This window comes from Talpa occidentalis, unplaced genomic scaffold (genome assembly GCF_014898055.3).
Source record: "Talpa occidentalis isolate TD23 unplaced genomic scaffold, MPIMG_talOcc4v2.1 talOcc4.11, whole genome shotgun sequence".
In the NCBI taxonomy this organism is placed as follows: Eukaryota; Metazoa; Chordata; class Mammalia; order Eulipotyphla; family Talpidae; genus Talpa; species Talpa occidentalis.
In genome coordinates this window covers 101,377,156-101,402,279 of record NW_023601104.1, presented here as the reverse complement: position 1 = coordinate 101,402,279, position 25,124 = coordinate 101,377,156, and the positions used below count along the sequence as shown (strand labels likewise).

At 70.3% G+C, this 25,124-nt stretch overlaps 2 protein-coding genes across 3 annotated transcripts; one reads left to right on the top strand and one right to left on the bottom strand.

The window, feature by feature from the left end:
* Positions 1–13,213: 13,213 nt before the first annotated feature.
* TRMT61A (tRNA methyltransferase 61A) lies at positions 13,214–18,215 on the bottom strand. Its single transcript, XM_037502027.2, has 4 exons — positions 18,188–18,215; positions 17,457–17,813; positions 15,737–16,003; positions 13,214–14,280 (listed from the first exon to the last, which is right to left on the bottom strand). The coding sequence occupies exons 2-4, from the start codon at positions 17,785–17,787 to the stop codon at positions 14,021–14,023; spliced, it is 858 nt and encodes a 285-aa protein (XP_037357924.1). The 5' UTR covers positions 17,788–17,813; positions 18,188–18,215; the 3' UTR covers positions 13,214–14,020.
* A 4,234-nt stretch (positions 18,216–22,449) lies between these two features.
* Positions 22,450–25,124, top strand: CKB (creatine kinase B). 2 transcript variants are annotated; one of them, XM_037502026.2, is made up of 8 exons: positions 22,450–22,478; positions 22,704–22,910; positions 22,984–23,138; positions 23,214–23,346; positions 23,501–23,672; positions 24,232–24,355; positions 24,492–24,681; positions 24,766–25,124. In XM_037502026.2, exons 2-8 carry the CDS (start codon positions 22,718–22,720, stop codon positions 24,942–24,944), a joined length of 1,146 nt encoding a protein of 381 aa, XP_037357923.1. In that variant the 5' UTR covers positions 22,450–22,478; positions 22,704–22,717; the 3' UTR covers positions 24,945–25,124. The 2 variants fall into 2 exon arrangements, with proteins under 2 accessions (XP_037357923.1, XP_037357922.1); XM_037502025.2 differs by having other exon boundaries at positions 22,984–23,346.

The window sequence follows — 25,124 nt, the reverse complement described above, 5'->3', positions numbered from 1 at the left end:
CTGTCCTGCTCCCCACTCTGTCTCTGGTGAGTCCTCTCACCCCCCACCCCACACCTCTGGCCTGCACCCCAGTTCTTGTATGCATAAATAAATAAATCTTTAAAAAAAAGAAAGAAAAAGAAACATAGCCAGTATGGAAGCCGGTGTGGGCAGGGAGAGTCCAGCCCTGGGGAGCAGGCGAGGCGGGCAGCCCACCCTGCGTGCGGGAGCGGCGTGTGCACCCTCAGACCCTTGGCTGTGCTCGTGCTGTGACTCCAGCGCTCCAGAGTTTAGTCTGTTCTCTCCCTTAGGGTGTCAGTAAGACGTGGGAGAGTTTTCAGCACAAAGTAGGCTTATGACCAAATGAAAGCATTCGTGTCCTGGCTGGCAGAGGAAGGCGGCTGGTGTCTCCCCGGGGCAGGCCCGCTGGCAGCGGCTCTGGGGTGCACACCGCTGGCTGCCCCCAACAGGCCCCCGCCGCCCGCGGGGTGAGCTGACACAGCGGCTGCGGGTCAAACACCTCATCTCTCAAGCCCCTGACGACCCGCCCGTGCCGGGCAGCGCCGGACAGTTCCCCGGCGGTGTGGCTGGGACCAGCAGCTGCGCGTTCAGACTGGACCGGACTCGTCCCTCCTCTCGGTCAGGGAGACGCTGCCAGGCCCTGGGGGAGTCCGGGCCGTGCCAGAGCACAGGGTGACCGCCCAGGGACCTCACAGCTTCTCTTCCCCACGTCACCGGCCTGTTCCAGCCTGAAGAGTCCCTGACATTCTGGAGCCCCCAGTTTCCCCAGAGAAGGCAGCCCCTACCCACCTGGCGCTGAGCTCCAGTGCCCCACCCTCAGCTCCGAAAGCGCACCCCGCCTTGACCCCAGACCCCGCCGCCGGCCCCAGGCCCTGGGAGTAGCCGCCTGCCCTGCCCACCGGGGGGCCGCTGCAGGTAGCAGGGGCGCGCAGAACCCTTGGGCAGAGCTGTTTCGAGCCCGGCGCCTGGCCGAGGAGACATTCCAGACGCCCGTGTGCCCGGAGGGGCCGGCGCAGCTCCAGGTCGCGGTCAGGCAGCTGCCCGACCGCAGGAGTCAGAGAGCCTGGGCTTTTGGTGAGGACCAGAGTCCGGCCCTGCCCCCACCCCCACAGCTCAGCGCCGGGGGCCCCTGTGGTGAGAGGTTGCCCCCTCCCTCTGCCCCACTGCCCAAGCCAAGGGCTGCGGACAGCCCCACGGGAGGGAGCCCCCTCAGTCCACACTGGACTCCCCGCCCCTCCTCTTCTCAACCAGGCCCGGGCAGGAGACAGGTGCCCGAGGCCTCATGTGTCGGCTGAGCAGGGCAGGAGCTTCTGAGGCCGCGGCCCCTGCTCCGGCGGGAATGGGGTGCAGAGTCCAGCCAGCCGCCCTGAGGCCCTGGGCCTGGAAGGTGCTGGCTGGTCATGGGGACCCAGAAGGGACTTGTGCTGCTGTCCCAGGGCCCCTTTGGTGAGCCGCTCTGTCCACCGAGGGTCACCATGGGAGGCCTTAGCAGGGGACAGAGGCGAGACTCTGTGCAGACCTGGCCACAGGCATTGGCTGTGCCCTGGGCACCTGGCACAGCACCGCCTGGCAGGTGGCAGAAGGCAGCCAGGAGACGGGGTGGCCTCCCACGGCGTTCACCGGGCCTCATGGTCCCTGTCCTGGGGGCCAGCAGGGGTCAGCGTGGTCATGAGACAGCCCAGGTCTGGGAGGAAGCGGTGTACACGCCCCACATGTGTGCCCCTGGGGGTCAGGCACCTGTGCTGGGAGTGAGAGATGCCCTTGGGAGGGGCCAGAGCGGGGCCAGAGCTCTGGGCGGGGCGCACAGACAGGAGAAGCCCCGCAGGAAGCGGGGTGCGGGTGAGCACGGGGAGATGTGGGTCATTTAGGACGGGGTGCTCTGTTGGGCGTTCACGCTGAGGGCCGTGATGGGGGCTCACAGGGGCGCGTCAGTATGGAGACCCGGGGAGAGGCGCTGGGGGCACAGCCCACCTTGCGGTGGGAGGGGCTGCCCCGGCCCGGGAGGAGCAGCCAAAGGAGCTGGTTATGGCAGGGGCGAGTGTGTAAAGCAAGACCAAGCGCACCAAGCTCTGAAACGCAGTAACGGGCCTCCCCGGGGCAGGGGACTGGGCGCCGCGCCTGAAGCCGTCCGCCGCACTCGAGTTCGATCCCCAGCCAGGGAGCGACCCCCAGGGCGCGGCGGCCTCTCCCGGTCCTGGCTGCCCCTGTTCTGCTCCCCGCTCTGTCTCCGGGGAGTCCTCTCACCCCCCACACCTCTGGCCTGCCCCCCAGCTCTTGTCTGCATAAATTAATCTTTAAAAATAAATAAATAAAAAGCGGTGAAGAAACGAAAGTGGAGCATCTAAGCGCGGAGCCGGGCGGCGGCGGGGGCTGGTCCGGGCGGGTCTAGTCGGCGCCTCCCAGGCCGGCGGGGACACTCGATGGCGCCCCCAGGTCCCCGCGCCCCTCTCCTCCGGGGGCTTCCCTCTTCCCCAGCGAGGGGCCTCGTCTGCCGCTGGCCTGCGGGGGCTCAGGAGGGGCGGCTGGATGGGCCGCCGCGGGGCGCCCGGCTCGGGGGGGGGGCGGGAGAGTCGTCAGGGCGCCCCGCCGGGCCTGGGGGGTGCGGGCACCTGGGGGTGCGCCGGGTGCCGTGTGGACTCCCGGCTCCCGAGAGCGGAGCGCCCTCGGGCCCGGCGCCCCAGGAGGCTGCAGGCCCAGCTCACGGCGGCGCCGCCACGATGTCCCTCCAGGGTCCGGCCGGCGCGCCCAGGGCCCCCCGAGGTCGGAGGACCCCCGGCCCTGGGAGGCCGCCCCGGCCGCCCCGGCCCGCCCCGGCCCGCCCCGGCCCGCCCCGGCCCGCCCCGGCCCGCCCCGGCCGGCCGCCAGGCGGCGCGCGAGCCCGTGTTCGCCGGCCGGGCCGCGGGAGGGGCTGGGCCGCGGGGGACGCACCTGCGGGGGGGGGCGCGGGGGACGCACCTGCGGGGGGGGCGCGGGGCGCGGGGGACGCACCTGCGGGGGAGGCGCGGGGCGCGGGGGACGCACCTGCGGGGGGGGCCCGGGCGGCGTGGACGCACCTGCGGGGGGGGGCGCGGGGGACGCACCTGCGGGGGAGGCGCGGGGCGCGGGGGACGCACCTGCGGGGGGGCGCGGGCGGCGTGGACGCACCTGCGGGGGGGCGCGGGGGACGCACCTGCGGGGTGGGGGGAGCGCGGGCGGCGTGGACGCCGGCGGTGCGGAGCCCAGGCACGGCCCGGCCGCCACCACGCGCCGGATGGGGACCTGCCGGCGGGCAGCTCCTGTCCCGCCCCTCGGGGTTGAGGGCGCGGCCCAGGCCCGGGCCGCCCCCCCAAGCCCAGGGGCGGGGAGCGCGCCTGCCTGCGGGGACTGTGGCGCCACCAGGCTCAGCAGCGCCAGACGCTGCTTCCAGCAGGGCCGCCTGCTGGCTCGGGACCGAGGCTCTGGCATGAGAGGGCCGCAGGCGCTGGGGGTCCCCACCCTCAGTCGGTGGGCCCCGCTGGGGTGCCTGGGCTGGGGACTAAGGCAGGAAGTCGAAGGGAGGAGCGTGGTCCACAGTCCCGGGAGCCAACCAACGCCCTCAGCCTGCTCCCGCCCCGTCCGTGCCCTGTCCCCTGGCTGCAGCACCCGCAGGTCCCCCAGGGTCAGGCCCTGGCGAACTGTGGAGTCCCACCAGGGCAGCTCAGCTGATGGTGCCCAAGGCTGCAATCACCTGTCCCTGCGCAGCGTGCCCTCAGGCTGGCGCCCTGCCGCCCACAGCAGCCAGTGGCAGAGTGGGGGCCTCCCTCACCCCCCGCGGCCTGGAGGGTGGCCCAGGGCTCAGCGGGGGGCCTTTACTCCTGGCCTCCACCCTGACCTCCTGGTGGCACTGGCCTCTGCCCAAGGCAAAGCTTTGGCCACTGTAGCCCAGGAACCAGGCCCTCCTGCCCAGGCCCCCCGGCCGGCTGCCTGGCCTGGCCTTCTGGGTGACTAGCCCCTTCCTCTGCTTCTTCTCCCCTGAGCCCCCGCTAGCGCAGTCCCAAGGGCCAGGGGTAGCTGGGCACACAGTAGGAGGGACATGCTGGCCCCCAGCTCGGCTCAGGCCTGCATACTAAGAGCTCAGGGCCTGCCCCGGGGGCCTTGGGGAGCCAACAGACGAGATCAGGCGCCCCAGAGGACAGGAGGCCGCGCGGGAACCAGCCACTGTGGCAGGAGCGGGGATCCCACTGGGGCTGCCTGTGGCAAGGGTGCCCCGCTCTTCCACACCAGAACCTGCGCAGGCTCTGGGGTCCTTGGCACCCCCTGGCCAGCCCCCTACTGTCAGACAGGGGGCCGAGGCAGCAGGTCTCAGGCCCCTATAGTCCTCAGGGGGGTCAGGTGCTGCCCCACTCCCCCACCTGGCCCCTCAACAGGCTGCCACCTGCTCTGCCTCCCTCTCTGACACCCTAGGGTCCTTATCAACAGGGGTTCAGAGACCTAGGAGTCACCTGGCTCCACAGACACCCCTATTCTCCACCCTTGATGTCACCTGCCTGGACCCGGCCTTTGTGCTGCCTGGCTGCGGTGCTCTGGGGACCAGGCAGGAGGCCGCGGTTCTGGCATCAGAGTCCAAAGCCTGGGCAGGGCAGGCGCGGCAGCAGCATCAAGTTCCAGGGGCCCAGGCCTGCCCAGCGGGCAGCAGACCTGCCTCTGTGGCGGGGCTTGGGGCCCCCCAGGCTCACTGAGCGCTGCCTGTGACTGCGCATGTGTCCTGTGTGCCTGTGTGTGCAGGGTGCATGTGGGCAGGCATATTGCACAAACGTGTGCTGTGTGCACAGTGGCAGTGTGCATGGAGAAGGGCATGTGTGCACATGGGTGTGCCGTGTGTGTCTGCGCACGTGGCGAGTCTGTGTGCCTGTGTGCATGCACTGCTGTGTGCACGTGTGTGCTGTGTGCACGTGTGTGCTGTGGGCAGGGTGCATGTGGGCAAGCATGTGTCTCCGCCTGCACGTGTGTACTGCGCGTGTGCTGTCTGTGTGCACTGGGCGAGCATGCGTGTCTGTGCCTATCACATGGCAGGGCAGAGGCACTGCCACGCCCGCCCGCGGCTTGTGGGAGGCGGGAGGCGGGTGGAGCGGGGCCGGGCCTGGCGGTGGGAGGGCCTCACGGCGGCCCGGGGTGTCCTGGGAGCGGAGCCCAGAGGAAGCCTGCGTGCTCTGGAGCGGTGCCATGGCAACACGGCACAAAGCACTGGCCTACTTACTCCGCCCCCACCCCGCGCCATCGGCTCCGGGAGGGTGTGGGGCCGTGGGACTCCTGGGGGCCTTGCACCCGGCCTTTGTGGGCACCGTGCCCTGGAAGCCTCCCTGCAACCCCTCCCCCGGCACGGACACCTGGCCAGGCCATCGTCCTCATCCATGGCCTCACCCGAGCCTCTCCATCACTGGGGGTCCTTGGTGGGGGTGCAGGCCTGGCTAGCACCCAGCAGGGGCTTAAGTCCCCCCTGCTCCACTGACCTCTGGGCTCAATGGCTTCGAAAGGGCTTGGGAAATTTCCACCCCCGGAAATCTCGGGGACACTCTGTGCTGCCGGGTGACCGTGGGCCCGAGAGGTCTTGGTGACCCTGACCAAAGGCCTCAGACCAAGGACCCCCAGGCTAGGACAGAGTCTGGCAGGGTGGGGGTGGCAGGAGCCCCGAGACCACGCCCCAAGCTGCTGGCCTCCCCCCCACACCCTGTATGGCCCAGGCCCACGGCCGGGGGGTGCCCTTGACACTCTCAGACACCAACTCTGTCCTTCACACTCAGCACAGCCAGGGTCACCCCCAGACCCGCAGCCGGTTGGCTCCCGTCTTAAGGACACCTTGGTTCCCGCAGCTTTGGGGACAGCACCAGCCCACTCGCCCACCTCCCGGACCCAGCCTCACCTGGCCCACTGCTGCCTCCTCCTGCGGGAAGCCCCCGGGCCTGGGGTCCTGGAACACTCAGGAGTGGGGACCGGTGCCCGGGGCCCTAAGCAAGCCACCAGCGGAGATCAGGGGCACTTAGCGGGTGTCCAGAGGGCCTCTGGCTGACCTGGACTGGCGGGACGCAGACTGAGATGTCACACGCCCGGCCACCACGGGTTACCCCGACGCAACACACAGGGCTGGTGTCTGGTGCAGAGGCAGCCTGGGGAGGGAGGGCCGCGGGGGCCAGCATGGCTGTGAGGCGCCTTATGCACCCCGGCCCCGGGGACAGGAAGGCCTCGCCCCACAGGGCTGGATGTCACCCAACACCACACGCGAAAGCCTAGTGTTTTCCTGACCTGACTCGGGAGGTGGCTGACCCAGGCCCGCTGTGTGGCCTCAGTTTCCCCAGACCAACCCTGCTCCCCTCTGGGCAGATGGGCAGTGTGTCCAGCAGGGCAGCTCTGGGGGCTGTGACCCCCCAACTCTGGAGATTGGGAGCCCACCACCAGCCTCAACCCCAGGCTTGCTGCTGCCCCAGGCCGGCCCCAGGCCCTTCTGTGCGTGGAGCAGGCGGGACGGAGGACGGAGCGAGGCCTCGAGGGAGCAGCCCAGGACCCAGAGTGGGCAATGTCCATCCCCTCGCCCGCCTCTGAGAATGCCTGTGCCCTCACAGCTTCAGCTGCCGTCCCCTCCCCCCCTCCAGCTCCCCTTAATTTATGCCACGAGGGGCCCAACCTCTTGCTGGTCCCCCGCCTGGAGACGGCTTTGTCCCCAGGCGATTCCCAACGGTCGCCTTTGGGAAGAAAGGGCCCTTCTCTGGCCTTTGGTGAGGTCACCAGGAGGGGCGCAGCGCACAAAGGCCGCTGGGGGGGCCCCCTCCGCCCCGCTGGCAGCTGCTGCTTTGTCCGGCTCCCAGCCTAGAAGAGACCCCAGGGGCCGCTCAGCTCGGTGAGGCCTGGACTTCCTCCTGGGAATGCGGCGTGGGGGAGGGGAGGGGAGCCTCGCTCCCACAGCTCGGCACCCCCAGAGGCAGGCTCCACCCCCGGGGAGCAGGCGTGGGCTGGCGACCCTGGCGGATAGTCAGCTGACGGTCCCCAGGGTGCCGGGCAAGTGTTGGGGGTGTTGCCAGCAGCAAGGGAGCCCCCCCAGCCCCATGCCCCCAGCTCCTGTGAGCTGGGCGGGTGCTGAGTGAGGGGCTGGCAGCCCGGGCACTGCCCAAGAATCCCCTGCAGCCCAGTTGGGCATCCTTGGCACCCCGCTCCTCAGCGGGGGGAACGAGGCGCAGGAGGACGCATCCTTTGTCCAAAAGTCCGCTCTCAGGCCCGGCCCCAACTGCCCTGGGGGGCCCGTCCCCACCCTGCTCATGGCCCTGGCTGCTCCTGGAGCTGCACGAGCCCAGGCCCGGCCGGTGGGGGGGCATTTGCCCGGCACAGGCGCCCGGGGTGGGGGGTAGGGGTCGGCGCGGGCATGGGGCTGAGGGGTGGGCTCGGGACGCCCGGGTGGCGGGCCCTGGAGCCCACAGCGACAGCGACAGCGGAGGCGGCAGATGAGCTGCCTGTTCCCGGCGAGAGGCTTACTCCGCGGAGGGGCTGAGGCTGAAGGTCACCTTGGAAATGCATCTGTCAACTTCCCAGGAAGCGCCTCGGCGCCCCGTGGGGAAGGCAGCCGCCTCTGGCCCCCTCCCCGAGCCCGTCAGGCTGTGGGTGGGGCCCCAGGACACAGGGTGTGCCTGCCCCTGCCGCTGCTCCCAGTCCTCTGGCGGTCTCCTCCCATCCGCCCCCTGCTGACCCCGGTCATCCGCCGGCCTAGAGGTCCCCAGAGGGTGGGGGCTGATTTCCTTTTCGTCCCAAAGGGGCAGGCCCGGGAGTGGGGGCAGCACTCGGGGCCCCGTGCCTCCCCAGCAGCGCGACAGTGACCGGCAGTGGGCACTTGTCTCCACGCCGCCCGCCTGCTCCCTCCCCCCCCCCCCCCCCCCCCCCCCCCCCCCCCCCCCCCGCCACCCGCTTAGCAGTCTCCCCGCGGAGGGGGAAGTGGGCGCTGCAGCGCAGAACACAAAGCAGAGGCCAGGCCGGACGTGGCTGCTGCCCGGGGAGAGCGGCCTCACCAGGCCGGGATGGGCTGGAGTTGGGGGGAGCTGAGCCCAGAGCTAGGGATAGAGTTGGGGTGTGGCTGAGGACCGGGGTGCCCCCAAACCTCTCAACTGTACTGAGAGTTTTGCACATGGCCCTAGAGGCCGGGCTGGCAAGCTCCCAAGGCAGGGCCGGGAGTGGGGGGCAGGAGGAGGCTGGGGGCCAGGCCCTGTGCCCAGCCCTGGGGGCGCCTGGCCAGCGAGGGCGGGCCGAGGTGGGGGGCAGCCAGGCCATCTGCATGCCGCGGGGCTGGGGCGACCTGGGCCCCAGTGCATCCTCCTGCTGAGAACCGTCTCCTCCTTCCTGCTGCCTGGCGCCTGGAATGTCCATTGTGCCTGTCACTTAGCAACAAGCCTCTGACACCCCCACTGTCCCCGCCCTGGGGCTCCCGCATTCCTCAGCCCTCTGAGCCTCTGGCTGCGTCCAGTGGCCGAGCTGCAGCCCACATGTGCCCGGCAGTGACCGGCTCCCGGCAGGGCGCACCAGGGTCCCCCGAGCGCCACACGCTGGCCCTGCCCTGTGGCTGCCCGCAGGCGCCCGCAGTCTCCCTCGGCACCCCCACCCCGTTTAGTCACCTTTCGAGGGCGCGCCGGTCACAGGAGGCGCCGCCTGGGCGGGGCGGGGCGGGCCCCACTGCGGCCACCCGCTCACCTGCCACAGCCCCGATCTGGAGGAGTCCCACCTGGGGGAGCCCGGTGGCCTGGGGAGGCGGTCGGTAGGAGCAGCCAGGCCCCGCGAGGGCGTCCAGGCCGGCGTCTCCACGGGCCGACGCGGCTCCCAGCTTTTTCCTTTTTTTTTTTTCAAACGAGCTTTTTCCGGGAACAGGCCGAAGAGCGCAAGAGCAGAGACTCGCGGCCAAGCCTCTTCCCACCGCCCAGGCCGGCTCCCGGCCCCCCGCGCCCCCGCCCCGGCCCCAGGCTTCAGGCGCCCCGGTTGTCTCGTTTCTGTAAAATAAAACGTTTGTCTCCTTGGAACAAGGACCTGGCACGGCGGCCCCACCCCCACCCGGGCCCCTGCAGGACCCAGAGGAGGAGCGGCCCCCAGCTGTGCGGCCTGCAGGCTCCCCACAAGTGCCTGAGCTGCTGGGGAGCCCACAGCCCGAGGCCAGCACCACGGTGTGTTTGTGGGATTTAAGCAAGAAGAGGAAAGAGCTGTTTGGAGATAGACTGGGCTCCTCTGGCGGACCGTGCAGCCCCTCACCAGCTCCGACTCAGCGGGTCTGGAGTAGGCCTGGGACTTGCCTTTCCCTTGAGGTCCCCCGGGCTCTGGATGGCTTGTCACCCACTGCAGCTTCAAGAAACACCCCTGTCGCCTAAGCTCAGGGGTGCTCTGTCCCCTGGGACAACTGCCTCTTGGGGGTGCAGGGGTTAAAGAAGTGAAGCACAGCAGCAGAAACGCGGGGACATGCGGCTGGGTATTGGCGAGGATGGGTCTCACCTCCACCTGGTGACAGCGTACCCAGGTCACAGCGTGGACGTGGGCCGCCCACCTCGGTTCTCTCAAGATCACTCTGGGGGAAGGTGGGTGAGATATCAGGAAGAGATGGGTGGGAGGTGAGCTGGAGCGCCGGGCCCGCCTCCCAGCTCTGCCTCCGAGCTCCTAGAGACTGAGGCAAAGGGAACAAAGATGAGCCAAACAGTGCTCCTCAGACTTTAACATTCAGATCCCCTGGGGAATGCTTCCAAGGCACAGCTCCCCAGCAGGAGGTCTGGGTGGGGTGAGACTCCCCTCTCCTGGAGATGCAGGGGCTGGTGGCAGCAGGCCCTGTCAGGTGGTGGCAGAGCAGGCCCTGGGGGTCTTCCCTCCCAGGCTCCCTCCCAGGGAGCCCCTCCAGCCCAGGGTCCTGGCAGGAGATGGAGGGCCAATGCCCAGGCTGGGGGAAGGGCACAGGGAGCAGTGGGGCAGGGGCACTGGGGCGAATCCACGACGGGGAGTTTCTCTGGTGACATTGCAACAGAGACAGGGAGTGGGAGGGCTGAACTTCGACTCAGGTGAAAGGTTCCCCAAGATTTCTTCCTTCCTCCAAGTGTGCATTAGTGGGGGACCCCAGGCCCACACGTGTCCCCGGACACGTGACTGGTCTCTGTACCCCTGGGGCGCCGGACCTGCAGCCCACCACCCTGAGCTACTGAAGGTGAGCTGGGAGGGGCCGGGGCTCCCGCCAAGTGCTGGACCTGGCACACATGAAGTTTTTACTCCACCCCCAGCGGCACCTGGGTGCCCACTGTGTCTCCCACACCTGGCTCCAGGTTGGGGCGGCTGGGGGTTGGGGGAGCAGCAGCGTGGGCAGGAGGGATGGAGGCGGAGAGGTCAGGGTCAGCAGAGGGGAAGCGGGCGGAGGCCCCCCAGGCCCCACGCACAGGAGGGGGGATGCCCCCCGCGAGAGAAGCAGGCTCCCCTCCCGACCCACCTCCACCTCCTCTGCTTCTTCTCAATCCGCGCCCGCCCCTCTCGGGAGGGACAGGTGTCGGGAAGAGCTGATTCCGGCTAAAGGCTGAGGCTGTGACCGGAGCGCTCGGCGCCTGTGACCCAGTTCTGAGCTATTCTGGGCCGGGTGGGAGCCGCTATTCCCTCCTGCCGCACCGCGGCTTCCGAGGCAGCCTGACTTTGAAACGCCCTCAGCCTGCGTGGGGAGGCAGCTGCGGGCCCAGGTGCTCGGTCCGGGGGTGGGGAGGGCTGGGGGGGACGGGCAGAGGCCGCCCCTTCCTGCAGCGCAGGCTCCTCCCCCACCCGGACATGACTGTGAGCCCCGGTCCCCTTGTGCCCACAGGTCCCCTTGTGCCCACAGGCTGGGACCCACCAGCCGACAGTGCCCGGGACCACACGCAGCCAGGGGTGCAGAAGCAGAAGCAGGGGCTTGGCCCCCACGGCGCCAGCCTGGCCAAGGGTGGCCGAGAGCAGCCACAGGCCCCAGGGAGGGACCCACTGCTGTCAGGAAGTTCTGGGTTTGGGGGTGCTTGTTATGCAGCCACACAGCAGCGAGAGCTGGCAGAGGCACCTGCCTAAAGCCGTGGGCCTGACCAGCCACCCCCCACGCCTGCCTGCGCCTGGCCAGGCGACATCCTTCAGCGTCATTACACAACTAACCGCACGCGCGGCGACCGTCCCATTGTCCTGACAAACTACTCAAGTGCCCCAGAAGATGCAAAAAACACTTCAAGTATTGCAAAGCGCCAAGAACATGTCTCAGGTGGACCCAGACCTGGCTCCAGAATTCTGGCCCTGGATCTTAAACAGGGAAGGGGGCCTTCCTGGAGGCGGTGGCAGCCCCCGCTCCTGATCACAATCGCAGAGATGATCCGTGAGCTGAGGTGCAGGTGTAGGGACGCTCACGGTCTCACACAGCTCCCCGCCCCCTCGCGCTGGCAGGCTAGAGAGCAGCCCTGCAGGCGGGGCCGGCAGGGCCTGCTCTGGGCCTAGGGGCCGCCATGCGCACCTCTACCCTGGCTTCCACTGCGTTCTCAGGCTCGTGAGGAGGAGTCCCGCGTGGGGCCCAGCTGACGGCCGCAGGGCTCTCTACTGCTCCTTCAATCCCCACAGTCCCTCCGGACACAGCACAACGCCACTGCCTCTGAGGAGCCCTCCATGATTCTTCCTCCCAATAGGACTTCCTCTTGCTTTGGCAAGCGGGGGGGCCCGGGGCAGGGTCTGATAGGTGGGCGTGGCTCTGGCGGAGACAGGCAGCGGCCCGGATGCTGGACAGTCCTGTCCACCTGCTCATGGGCTAGTGGGGGGAGGACGGCGTTTCCCTGGGCACCTCCTACCACCCACCTGTGGGCCCTCAGGCCTGGAGGGTAGGCGGGCGCAGAAAGGAGGTGCAAGTCAGTGAGCGCTGAAGGGGCAGTGGGAGACCCAGACAGCGGGGCGAGGGGAAGGCCGCCACCTGCCCTGCCCTCCTGGGGCAGAGGACCCTCCTCACCCCTCTGCGAGACAAGGTGCAGTCCCCAGGGGTCTGGTGTCTCCAGTTCCACTCACCACCCCCAAACCTTTCGGGGTGGGGTTTATGTTGGCACAGGGCTGGGCCCTGCTCCCAGCTGGAGGACCTCCAGGTGGCGAGGCCCAAGTGGATAACACTGGGGTGTCTGGGAGACACGGCAGAGGGGCGCTGGCCTGGGGCCCCAGAAGCAGGTGTGGCTCCTTGCCCCAGGGTCCGCACAGGCTGCTGGGCACTGTAAGGGGGGGGGGCACGTGCAAGAAATTTCCAAGGAAAAACTGAGGGCTGCGGTGAGTGTGGGGCTGGGCAGGGAGGGAACTTCCAGTGACTCCCTGTCCTGTGACCAGCCCCTGTGCTGGAGGCGGCAGCGGGCGCTGACCTGCCAAGGGGCTCATGCACTGTGGGCCAGCAGGCCCAGCAGGAGAACTGGGTGTCGTCGCTCCCACTCTTCTGCCCACAGCACCACTGGGCTGGGGCCGGGATGGGTACCTCAGCCCTGCCTGGGACACGCAGGGGCAGAGGATGCTGAGCAGGGTGCTCCTGCCAGCAGGGGATGGGGCTGACAGTGGACTTTTCGAGCAGGGCTTTGAAGGATGCACAGGAGTTTGCTGCTGGCTCCAGGCTGAGGCCAAGCTGGTGATCTGGAATGGATGGATGCCAGAGGCCTAGGGGAGCCCCAGGGGCTCACGAGCAGACCCAGGCCTCCTGCCCCTGATGACCCCGCCCCAGCTGCCCCTCCGGGGCTGGGCCTTCCAGCTGCTCCTCCAGTTCATACCGACCCAAGCACAGGCCCAGTAAGTCACGCAAAACTGCAGTTCAAGGCCTGCAAACCCTGCAGAGCTGTGCCACGTGACAACCCCAGGCCTGTCCCTATGGCTAATCCTCCCCCAGGTGAGGACCTTGGCCAGAGGCCATGACAGGTTCTGGAAGGGGAGAGGCAAGAGACTCTGGGGACCCTGGGTAGACACAGGCCTCAGGGGACAGCAGAGGGAGGAGCATGGACAGGAGGGAGCCCTCAGTCCTGTGAGGGAGACTGGCTGGAGCCAGTCTGGAGGCCCCCTAACACACCAGGCACACCCGGCAGTGGTCGCGGGACGACGGGCTGGGGCCGTGGGAGCGTGCAGCAGCCCAGGAGCCCACCGCGAACGCTAGGCTGAGGGCCAGGCGGACACAGCAAGGGCTGGGCTCCGGGACAGGACACAGACTCTCTCCCCTCCCTCCTCGCCCTCCCCAGGGACAAACGGCCCTTTCTGTGGCCAGTGGGGGTGGCCACACACTCGCTCCTTTGTCCACTGTGTCCCGGCCGTTGTCCTGGTGTCCGGACCCCGCGGCGCCTGCGCTGGGACAGGAAGAGGCAGGAGCGGGGCCAGGAGGCTGTGTGTGGAGCTGTCAGCTCGGACACTGCGCAGCAGTGGGCCTCCAGGGCACGGGGACCAGTTAGTGCGTGGGGGCAACAGCATTTATTTCTGTCCAGATGGCGGGAGCTCAGCCTGGCACCCCGGGGACACCCCTCAAGAGGCGACAGCAAAGGCAGTGTCCCTGGGGACCTCTAGGGCGCAAGCCACCCACAGGCCCAGGGCTCCCTGGAGGGGGATCCCCAGGCTGGGACGGGCCTGGCAGGGCCCCGAGAGCTCCCCTCAGTAAGGATGTGTGTGCTGCCCAGGGGCAGAAGGGGGGCAGGGGGCTGAGGCTGCGGTCCCTCCAGGAGGCGGGCGCGCGGGGACACCCCCATGTGGCATCGGCAGTGCCCCGGCTGTGTCTTTGCTCCGGGCTCCCGGGAGGGGGCAACCTGGACGCACCCCTGGCCAGGGTGAAGAGCCTGCGCGGTGGCGACGCCTCAGGCTGCAGCAGCAGCGCCGGGCACGGCGGTCACGGGTGGGCAGGCCTCGCTGCCCAGAGGGCCGGCCTGCAGAGGACACGCTCCACGGCCTCTCCTTGTGCCCGGGAGGCCCCAGCCCAGCCCTCCTATCCGCAGCCGGCCCACGGGCAGGCGTTGGCGGCGTCCAAGGCGCGTCCGGCGGCGGAGCCTCCAGGCCCAGTGCTCCGGCGGTGCGGCTAGTCCGGGGTCTTGGTGGCAAAGGTCAGGTAGCCGGTGTGGCCCACAGCCTCCTTCATGGGGGTGCCGCTGCGGAAGGGGCCGGCGTCGGGGCAGGGGCCGGCGCCCAGGTCGGGCAGGGGCAGGCTGACGGTGCGCACGTGGTAGAGCTGGGGCAGCACCTCCAGCGTGCTGAGCTCCGAGAAGCCGCGCGCCGCCAGCGCCTGGCACGTGCGCTGCACCTGCTCGATGCAGGGCGAGAAGGAGCAGAGGCGCCCACCTGAGGGTGGCAGGGCGGGCCTGGGGTCAGGGCAGCGTGGGCCAGGGCTGGGCCTCCCCCGGCCGGCCGCGCCCTCGGGCAGAGAGCGGGGGTCTGGGAGGAGCCAACTCCCCCCCACCTTTCTCAGGCCGGCCCGAGCCCACTCCCCCGGCCTCCCGGGCCCCACACTTCTGCGCCCCGTGGCAGGAGGCAGCCGAGGGTCCGCAGCCAGGTGGGGCCAGGCAGAGCGGCCGGCAGCTGCCCGACTCCAGCTCAGAACAGCCCGAGCGCGCAACTCGGGGGCGGGAAGGGCCCACAGGCGGCGGGGGCGCTGCCGTCACAGGAAATTAGAGGCTGTCGCTGCTCCCGGGAACAGGGGCGCCCACTCTGAGGAGCGCGGAGCTGACGGGCGGGGGTGGGAGCGACAGTCCCTTCCGGGCCCTCCCAGAAGGGGGGCAGCCTGGCCCCTGGCTAGGAGGGGCAGGGAAGCAGGGTGGGGTGGCCAGGCCTGGGCCTCCCTGGACCTGGGAAGGAGACACCCCTGCCGCGGGGCGCAGCCCAGAGGCTAATGCCGGCGGGCAGGGGCGCCGGTGGCCGCCGCGGCAGAGCACAGGGTCTGTTGAACCGGGGGCCACCGGCTCACGCGCTGCCAGGCCAGAGCGAAAGCGGGCTGGCCAAGAAGTGGGGAGCCTGCGGACCCGGAGCAGCAGGCCAGGCCAGAGGCGCGGGGGAGGGGCGGGAGGCCAGGCGCTCCTGGGCCAGCCTCGAGGCACCAGGAGGGAGGTCACCAGGCTGCTCTGCCTCCGTGGGACTAGGGGCTGGGCCTGCTGGTGTCCCCCGAGCAGGGAGGGCCCGCAAGTGTCCAGGGGCAAAGCAGGAGGGGCTAGAAGTGGGGGGAAGCCAGCCTCCCCTCCACCTGGTCACAGGCCAGCTGGGCAGAGACCAAGGCTCGAAGGAGCCCAAGCCAGAGAGCTGGGCAGGAGCCCTCTGGGCCCCCCGGTCGCTGCCCTGCTGCTGGAGCGGGCCGGCATCTGTCCCCGGGCAGCCCTTCCCCGGGCACCTTCCAGCGGGGGGGTGGGGAGGGGTGGGGGGTGCTGCTTGCGCTGAGCCCGCTCCTTCTCCAGAAAAGGGAAAAACCCAGTGCCTCCCTGGCTGGGAGCCAACCTCCCGCCTCCACACCGCGTCTTCCCTAAAAGGGGCTGGTGGGGCTGCCACATTCCCCAGGGGCCTGAGCCATCTCCCCCTCTGGGGTGGGGGCGGGGAGCCGGCAGGGCGGGCCAAGGAGCAGGGGCTCTGGCCAGGCCTGACTCCTCTCCTAGCTTTCCCGGCCCCCAAACCAGGCGCCCCCTCCGTGCCCCCCACTCCTGCTCCCGCCGCCTGAGCCGCCCCTCCTCAGGCTGCCGGCCCTGGCCAGGCCATTGCCGGCAGCTGCCCTTCCTGCCCCCGCTGGGCTTCAGACCCCCCGAGCCCCACACACCTTCCACCTTGAGGGCGTCCCAGGCGTGGCCCACGGCCTCCCACGGCGACGGGATGTCCAGGAAGACGGCGTCCGCCACATGGGTCACACCAAAGCCACTGCGACACACGTCCTGGTTCCGCACGGTCACCCAGCGGCCCAGGCGGTGCTCCTGGAACTCCTCCCTGGCCCTCTCAGCCCGCTGCTGGTGGAACTCCACCGTGTGCAGGTGGCCGGTCGGTGCAATGGTGCGGATGATGGCGTGGGACACAGAGCCGCTGCCCGTGCCTGTGGGGGCAGGACCGCTGTCAGGCGGGACCGCGCCCCAGAGGGATCCGCAGAGGGGCCAGGAGCAAAGCCGGGCTGCACAGGCCACAGACCTGGGGAGCTGCCACCCTCCTTCCGCGTGCCAGGCCCAAGCTCCTGCACCCCGGCGTTGCACTCCCTGCACCCCAGGCTGCGCCCACCACATACCCACACAGGGCGCGGCCCTGCTCTTGCTGTGCTTCGCCTCCTGTGACCTGACACAGGGACCAACTTGCCACAACTCGCTCCTCCCTCGCCCCACGTCGTCTCTGGATCCTTTCAGCTGCGTGCAGCCCACCCCTCCTCAGCCCCCACCGGGCTGCCCTCCCGCAGGGCCCGGCCTGGAATGGACATCGCCCCATCCAATCTACCACTAGGGCCAGGTTCCCACCCCCCACCCCACCCCAGTCTTCCCGACCTCGTTCCCCGCTTCCGCTCCCTCTCTGGCACGAGCTTGGCCTCGGGACCTTTGTACAGCTCTCCCTTGATAGACTGCTCTCCCGGGCTCCTTCTGATCATTTACAACTCAGTGTCCCCTCCTAGGAAAGGTCCCCTGGCTGTGCCCACTGGAGAAGGCACCTTTGAGAACCCTTCACACCAGGCCCTGGTTCAGGTGCCTCCCAGCAACCAGAGGCCCTGGGCTAGTGACGCTGACCAACTGTGCCCCACAAAGCAGAAACCAGGCCTGGTTTAGGGCTGACCCACGGCTCCGACAGGGGAATTTGGCATCAGTGGGGTTCAGGGCGTGCCCACTGGTCATGTTCCTTTCACTGGGCGGAGCAAGGCCCTAGGGGGCTGAGGCACAGGTTACAGGTGCAGGGGAACAGGAGGCTGGAGCTGGTTCCAAGGCCCACTACCAGCCCCATAGGGGCTGTACTCTGCCCAGTCCCACTGCTCTCTGACCTGCAGTCCCTGTAGTGGGCACGTGAGTGTGCAAGGACTGAGCTGGCTGGCCTCCAGCTCCATGACCCAAGCCCAGTCCCCAGCCTGAACGGCCAGGTGCTCACGGTCATCGACGGTGGCTGAGGACCCGGTGGGGCTGAGCACCTCACGGCCTCTGTCCAGGGCAGGGCTGAGCCTTGGCCTAGGACTCCCGCGGGTCACAGTCAGCAGCTGCTGGGGCAGGCAGCCTCCACCCTTTCTCTGCAACAGGGCTAGGAATTGGCGGTCAGCACCTTGGTCAGCGCCAGGCTGGGGGAGACCCTCAGTGGCTCACTACCTAGGGGTGGTGATGGTCCAGCACCATCACTCTTGCTGGGGGACAGCTTCCTAGCTTCTGCCCTGTTCCCTGTGGTCAGCCCCCCTCAAAAACTCTGCTAAAGCAAGGAGAGTGGCGGAGTCTGTCTCCAGGAAGGGGCCGCAGGCTGTCCGGGCCTTGGGTCTGGCCTCCACCTTCATGCCAGTTTCTCGGAACTCAGGGCGCCAGAGGACTCACCAGACTCACAGACCACAGAGCCGGGCCGGAGCTCCAGCATCATGGTGAGCAGGGCAATGTCGGTGGAGTAGAGGATCTGGGTGCGGTGCGGCAGGTTCAGCGTCCAGAGCTCCGGCGTGGGGTGCAGAACATACACCCAGCCGCCCCGGCCACAGGTCACCTTGGAACCAAAGGGGCGGCCGATGAGGTCCACCGAGTGCCGCAGGACGCCGTGCCGCGTCTGGGTCTGCGCCCCGCGCTGCACGCGCACGGCCACCATTGCGCCGTGGCCCAGGGACAGGATGGCCGTGTCACCCTCTTTGATCAGCTCCTCGTAGCCCACGAAGCTCATGGTGCTGCGCTGGCGGGCGCCGGGACCTGGGAGGAAGTGCGGGGCAAGAGCACGTAAGGCCAGGGAGGCGGGCAGGGCCCCTGGGTCCCGGGGGGCCCGACACGCAGCCGGCAGCGCTGCACCGGGCCCGCCCTTTGGAGCCCGCAGCCCACATCACCGACGCAGGGCCTGCGGCCTGGCGGGGGCGGGGGCGGCCGTCCGAGGAGGGCAGGCCCTGGCCCCTCACACCCTTCTCCGGCCGGACGCCCCGCTCCAGCTGCCTGAGGGGAGCAGGCGCGGTCGCGAGGCCGCCCCAGGCCGGGCCTCTCGCCCCGCGCGGGCTGACCGGGCGGGGGCGGCGGGCGTGGGGGCTGGGAGGCCTGAGCGCGCGGCCGGGGCGACCTCCCCCACGGAGCCTCACCGCGCCCCGCGCCCCCGGCTCCGCGCTCCCGCACGTGGCTGACGCGGCGCTCGCGCTTCCGGCTCGGGCGCCCGTCGATGACGTCACGGCCCGCGCCGCCCGCCGCCGCCCCCGCCCGCGAGCGCCCGCGGCCCCGCGACGGCCCTGCCTGGGCCCGGGCCGGGGGGCCGGGGGGCCGGGGGGCCGGGGGACCGGGGGGCGGGGGGGCGGCGGACGCGGGGCGGCGGGTGCCCGGGCCGGCCGGCCGCAGGCGCCGGGGGCGCGTCGGGAAGGCTCTGCGGGCGCGGCCTCGGCGGGGCCCCGCCTCCCCGCGTCCAGGGGTTCGGCCCGGCCCGGCGCGGTGTGGGCGGGAGCGCGGCCGCGGGGTCCCGGCCCCCCCCCGGAGCGCGGGGCAGCGCCCGCTGCCGCCCACCGGCCCCGTGAGCCCTGCGCCCGGGCCCACCGCCCCCGCCCGGCCGGCCTTGCCCGGGGCCGGCAGCAGGCCGAGGCCGCCCCCAGGCCCGGGTTGCTCAGGCTCGGCCGCCAGGCAGTGGCCAGGCCAGGCACGGCCCTCCCGGCCCTCCCGCCGCTCGACATCCCGCAGCCCGGCCGGCCGCCGGCTGGGACTCCCGCACTTGGTGACTCCGCGGTGGTTTCCTGCGGTCCCGACTTCCCACTTGCGCCGTCTGGGCCCGACTCGCTCCTCCAGTGTCCCCCGCTTCAGGCAGCCTTCCCAGAGCTGCCCCTCTGCGCCCTCTGAGCTGGCCCCAGCCCTCAGCTGGAGCCTCACGCCCCCACCCGCCTCCCCCAGCCCCAGTGATTGCCCTGGCCCAAGGCAGAGTGTGATGGTGGAGCCCCCCTAACCAGAGCCATGGCAGTAAGGCCCCGCGGGCCGTGAGGGAGGGACCACTTTCCAGGCGGGGAAACAGACTCAGGTTAAGTCATTTGTCTAAGGTCATGCAGCCAGCGTGGCCAGAGTGGGGCTGGGATTTAAACCAGAGAACCTGGCTCCAGAGAACCCACGCGGGGTTAAGGTTAAGGGAACACGGCCTCCCTGGTGGCACAGGGGTTAAGACAGCGTTATCACGCTATCTCCGGGCCTCCCTGGTGGCGCAAGGGGTTGGGCACCGCACTGTGAGGTAATCCGCAGCCTCTGCAGCACGAGTTTGAACCGGGCCGGCCAGGGAGGGTCCCAATGGCGCAGCAGCCCTCTCCTGTCTCGCCCGCTGGTCCCCTCAGCAGTGTCTTCAATCCGTCTGCCTGTTCTGTTCCCAGCTCTGTCTCGGGTGAATCCTCTCACTCCCTGCAGCCTGTACCCCAGCTCTTGTATGCATAAATAAATAAATCTTTAAAAAAAAAATAAAGGGAACACGTAGGAAGGAGAAATGATCAGGTGACGAGGTCCCCTCCTGACCAGCCCAGCCACCTGCCCCACTGTGCTCAGCGAACCAAGGGCAGCCCCTGCCCCTCTTCTGACCCAACCAGCTTCCCCTTCCGGTCATGCAGAGCTCGGGACCAGGGCACCAGGAGGAGGCCATGCCTGCCTGCCCTGGTGGCACCCTTATGGGCTCTGAGGACAGGTCTGGTTCCCTGCCTAGAGCCTGGCCCTGACCCCCACCTGGCCCCCTCTGCCTGCTCAGCCTGGAGTCTGTCAGCGCTGCGCGGGGCCCACCTGGCTAAGCAGGCCCAGGTCTGTAATGAAAGGCCAGGATGGGACTGTAGGCGCCCCACCCTCCTCCAGGGCCAGGTGCTCCCCACCCTCCTGTGGGGCTGGGTGCTCCCCACCCTCCTTCGAGGCTGGTGGTTAATGTGTAGCCAGGTATGATTTCTGAGGAACTTGGACCACAGGCTGACTGGGTGATGTCACCGCCTTTCACCTGACGCCGCCAAACCGGCTCCTGTGGGCCTTGGGGAACATGGAGCACCCACGGAGAGGGCTGGTCTGCGGGGGGCGCTGTGCTTTTGAAGAGAGGCTGGCACCCTTCAGGCCCCTCCTGATTTCCCCTGCTCTGGGACCACCCAGCCCCCCCAACAGCACAGGCCTGCGCCCGTCACTGCTCTGACCACCTGGGGCTGTTTGAGGCCAGGCCGGGCTCCACCTGGGGGCTCCCAGGACAGGCCTGCAGTCATGTGAGCACAGGGCCCCACGCTCCTGGGTTGTGGGGTTGCCCTGCCTCTCAACTGGCACCTCTGTTGCCCACCTTCTGCTCTTCCCTCTGCTTTTGTGCAAGGGAGGGACAAAAGACCCATCTTGGGAGGCTGAGCCTTCCTGGCCAGACCCTGAGCAGGACAGCCTGGCTTCCTGATGCCCCCTCCGGTCGGGACCGGGCTGTGAAGGGACAGGGACACCTGTCCTTCCCTCCTTGCACCCCTGAGCTGGTCAGGCCCTGGGTGGCTAGAGGGCGGGGGAGGGGAGGCCGCGGGAGCAGCTCTGTAGGCTGAAGACAAAGAGGAAGCTCTGGGTGCAACCCCCACCCCGCCGGGTCTGAGAGCTCTGCGAGGCCAGCAGTTTCCAGAAACAGAAACTTGAGCCGGTGGGGGGAGGCGGGGAGGGCAGCTGCAGATACTTCTAAAATCCGGGGAAGGGGCTTTGGGGGCGGGGGTGCAGGAACCCTGGGCTTAAGGGACACCTGCTGTCTGGCAGCCCAGGCCACTTGCCTTTTCACATATTTGCCTCATACTTGGGCTCGTTTTATTGGTCTAAAAAACCCCAACAGGTCAAAGCACGCCCAGGCGGGCAAGGGAAGAGGCAGGAGCCCCTCTTCGGTGCCCGCGGGGTAGCCAGGCCAGCCCGCCCCCCCCCCCCCCCCCCCCCCCCCCCCCCCCGTGCTCACAAGGCTGCTGACTTTCTCTCCTCTGCTCTTGTTCCAGGGCCCTCTCCTAAGGGACGCCCGCCCGGGAGCGCCCACCTCCCCATCTCCTGGCCCCATCCCCCCCAGTGCTGGCTCTCGCCGCGAGCTCCCCGCGCAGTCACGGGAGGGGTTGTGTTGCACGCGCACTTCCCGGTCCATGCATGAAAACACGCAGACAGGCGCGAGGGGCCAGAGCGTTCTCAGCTGCATACTATGCCGCCTGGGGCCGGCCTGCAGGGCCTCCCCCCTCCGGCCCGGCACGGGCGCGGCGTTGGGGAGTTGGACAGCCAGGCGTGCCCTCAGGTCTCGGGCAGAGAGAGACCAACGGCCTGTGCTGCCTGAGGCTCCTGGAGGTGGGGCTGCGGGTCGCCGAGCATCCCCGTTTTTAATAAACGCTGCGGGGCTGCTCTCCAGAGACGATGTAGCAACCCATGGTCGCCGGCAGCGTGTGAACGCCTGTCTCCCCACATTCCAGCCCGCAGCCGGCGCTGGCCCGCGTCGGTCTTTCATGTTTTGCCAGCCGGGGTGTGCTGGGGGTGGGGGATGAGACAGTTGCTGTCCTTTCGCTTGCGGAACCCCGTTTTTAGTTTCTTTTTTTTTACTTTCACATATGCTTTTTGTTTGTTATGTTTCCTCCCATGGTTCCTGGGAGTCTCTGGGGCTTGCCTTTGGGGGCGGGGTGGGGAGACAAACCTGTCCCCCAAGAGAGGGTCAGGGCGGGCGCCCTGGGCTGTGCTCTCGCACCTACCAGGAGGGGCTGGACCCAGGGTCTCCCGCTCAGACAGACCAGAGCCCGGGGGGCTGGCCAAGGTCAGGGCACCCGGTCGCCGGAGGGAGGGCGGCAGCCAGACTGCGCCTCGCGCTCGCTCTGCACCAAGATCGCCGGGAGATGCCTGCGGGCACCTTGAGGAAGGTCGGCGGCTGCGGGCCAGCGCCGACCCGGCGGGCTTGGGGGGGCAGAGTCTGCTGCGGAAGCGCTGGGGCCTCTCGCCAGGCCCCGGGGCCGCGGCTACCGCGGGGGCTGGCGGGACAAGGGAAGGAAAGGATGGGGCGCAGGCGAGCCCCAGCGTCCTCAAGGCGGGGCGTCTCACGGGCCTCAGTTTCCCGCCGGAGGCTGAGTGTGTGTGTGTGCGCGCGCGCGCGCGCGCGCGCGCGCAAACCCCAGGGGGTCCAAGGGCCCGAGGGTCCAGCTTCGGTGTCCAGGTGGGCTGCTCGGGGTCCCGGCCGGGGCACAGCGGGGATGGGAGGCCCGGGGGGGCCTCGGGGGCTGCGGGCGGAGGACAAAGCGGCGGCACCGCCCCGCGGCGCGGGCCAATGGAATGAATGGGCTATAAATAGCGGCCAATGGGCGACCCGCGTGGCGTCCCTTAAGAGCCGCGGCCAAGCCCAGCGGCTGCTGTTCTCCTGCGCGGCTCCCGCACTTGCCCAGGACCGAGCGCCCCCGCCCCGCCGGACGCCCGGTGAGTGGGCCCGAGGGCCGGGGCGGGGGGCGCGCGGCGGCGGGGGGCGCGCGGGGCCGGACGCCCGGGGCGCGCGCCGGCGGGCGGGGGTCCCGGCCGGGCCGGCGCGTCCCGGCGCGCGCCGCGGGGCCCGCTGACCTTGGCCCGTCCCGGAGCCGCCCGGGCCGCGGACCCCGGGGGTGGCGGCCCCGGCCCGGGCCGCCCGCTGACCCCGCGCCCCCGCAGCCGCGGCCGCCGCCATGCCCTTCTCCAGCAGCCACAACGCGGCGAAGCTGCGCTTCCCGGCCGAGGACGAGTTCCCCGACCTGCGCGGCCACAACAACCACATGGCCAAGGTGCTGACCCCCGAGCTGTACGCGGAGCTGCGCGCCCGGAGCACGCCGAGCGGCTTCACGCTGGACGACGTCATCCAGACCGGCGTGGACAACCCGGGTACGCGCGCCCGCCCGCCCCGCCCGGCCCGCGCGCGCCCGGCCCGCGCTGACGTCACCCGCGCCCCCCGCAGGCCACCCCTACATCATGACCGTGGGCTGCGTGGCGGGCGACGAGGAGTCGTACGACGTGTTCAAGGAGCTCTTCGACCCCATCATCGAGGACCGGCACGGCGGCTACAAGCCGGGCGACGAGCACAAGACCGACCTGAACCCCGACAACCTGCAGGTGCGGGCGGGGCGGGGCGCGGCGCGGGGCGGGCGGGGCGGGCGGGGGCTCCGGCGCTCACCCCTCGGCTCCCAGGGCGGCGACGACCTGGACCCCAGCTACGTGCTGAGCTCGCGGGTGCGCACGGGCCGCAGCATCCGCGGCTTCTGCCTCCCCCCGCACTGCAGCCGCGGGGAGCGCCGCGCCGTCGAGAAGCTCGCGGTGGAAGGTAGGGTCCGCGCCCCGCCGTCCCCCGGCCCCCCGGCCGCGGCGCCGGCCTCGCGCACGCCGGTCGGGTTCCCGGGGGGCCGCGCGGGCCCAGCCGGCGGCGGGGCGGGGGGCGGGGGGCCCGGGCGCGGCGCCCCCTGACGCGCCCTCCGCAGCCCTGTCCAGCCTGGACGGCGACCTGGCGGGCAGGTACTACGCGCTCAAGAGCATGACCGAGGCGGAGCAGCAGCAGCTCATCGACGACCACTTCCTCTTCGACAAGCCCGTGTCGCCGCTGCTCCTGGCCTCGGGCATGGCCCGCGACTGGCCCGACGCCCGCGGCATCTGGTGCGTGTCCCCGCGGGCCCCCCCCGCACCCCGCCCGCGCACCCCGCCCGCTGCGGGGAGAGGCGGGGGCAGGGCTGGCGCCGCCCGGGCCTCCGGGTGACCTTGACCGCCAGGTGCGGCCGGCGGCCCCTGCCTGTCGGGGTCCCGGGGTGGGGACAGGTCGCGCTGGCGCCCCGCGCGCACCCCTCTGGGGAGCTGGCGCTTGTTTTCCCTCCTTTCTCGCCTCCGCCCCCGCCCGCGGGACGCTGCCAGGTGCGGTGACGCAGGCGCTTCCTGGGGGGGCGGGGGTGCTCGCGGGCTCCTGCCCCAGGGGGGGCAGATGCGGCTGGAGCGCCCAGAGTCTGCGCTTCCCGAGGAGGGCCCGGCCCGCCCTGCTCGGCGCACGGGGCTGCCCGGCCGGGGGCGCGCGGGCCTGTCCCTTTGGACCTTCCTGCGGTTTCTGGGTCTCCCTGCCAGCCCCCGAGGGCGCCCGGGGCCGGGGCGGGGTGGCTCTGGGCGGGGCCCCTGCACCGGCTGTGCCTGCGCAGCGCAGGGGGGAGCCCTGACCGTGCGCCCCCAGGCACAATGACCTCAAGACCTTCCTGGTGTGGATCAACGAGGAGGACCACCTGCGCGTCATCTCCATGCAGAAGGGGGGCAACATGAAGGAGGTGTTCACCCGCTTCTGCAACGGCCTCACCCAGGTCAGGCGGGGCGCGGGCCGCCCGGGGGGTCCCGGGCTCGCGACCCCAGGGCCCCTCCCAGGGCTCCGGCCCCCCTTCTCCCGCGGCCCGGCCAGGGGTGTCTCGGGCCCGCCCCTCACGCCTTATCCGCCCCCAGATTGAAACGCTCTTCAAGTCCAAGAACTACGAGTTCATGTGGAGCCCCCACCTGGGCTACATCCTCACCTGCCCCTCCAACCTGGGCACCGGGCTGCGCGCGGGCGTGCACATCAAGCTGCCGCACCTGGGCCAGCACGAGAAGTTCCCCGAGGTGCTCAAGCGGCTGCGGCTGCAGAAGCGCGGCACAGGTGCGCGGCCCCGGCGCCCCGGCCCCCCGCCCCCCGGCCCGCCCCCCCCCCCCGCCCCGCCCGCGCTGACCCCGCTCTCCGCAGGGGGCGTGGACACGGCGGCCGTGGGCGGGGTCTTCGACGTCTCCAACGCCGACCGCCTGGGCTTCTCGGAGGTGGAGCTGGTGCAGCTGGTGGTGGACGGCGTGAAGCTGCTCATCGAGATGGAGCAGCGGCTGGAGCAGGGCCAGGCCATCGACGACCTGGTGCCGGCCCAGAAGTGAGGCCGCCGCCCGCCGCCCGCCGCCCGCCGCCGCGCTCCTAACTTATTGCCGCGGGAGCCCGCCGCGCCCCCGGAGCGCGCCCGCGCCCTCGCCCTCGCCGCGCCCGCCGCCCTGTAGAGTTTATTTTTGTGATGGCGCCGATGTCGCCGATGCGGAAATAAAGCGGGGTTTCGGCCTGCC

What these genes read in the sequence shown, in the direction of transcription:
- TRMT61A (XM_037502027.2), bottom strand. Translation starts at nt 17,787, where the DNA reads ATGAGCTTCGTGGGCTACGAGGAGCTGATCAAAGAGGGTGACACGGCC. An exon ending in CTCTGTGGTCTGTGAGTCTG is followed by an intron (nt 16,004 to 17,456) that starts GTGAGTCCTCTG and finishes CTGCCCCCACAG; the next exon opens with GCACGGGCAGCGGCTCTGTG. An exon ending in GGACGCCCTCAAGGTGGAAG is followed by an intron (nt 14,281 to 15,736) that starts GTGTGTGGGGCT and finishes TGCCACCCTCAG; the next exon opens with GTGGGCGCCTCTGCTCCTTC.
- CKB (XM_037502025.2), top strand. Translation starts at nt 22,718, where the DNA reads ATGCCCTTCTCCAGCAGCCACAACGCGGCGAAGCTGCGCTTCCCGGCC. An exon ending in GACCGGCGTGGACAACCCGG is followed by an intron (nt 22,911 to 22,983) that starts GTACGCGCGCCC and finishes CGCCCCCCGCAG; the next exon opens with GCCACCCCTACATCATGACC. An exon ending in CCCGACGCCCGCGGCATCTG is followed by an intron (nt 23,673 to 24,231) that starts GTGCGTGTCCCC and finishes GTGCGCCCCCAG; the next exon opens with GCACAATGACCTCAAGACCT.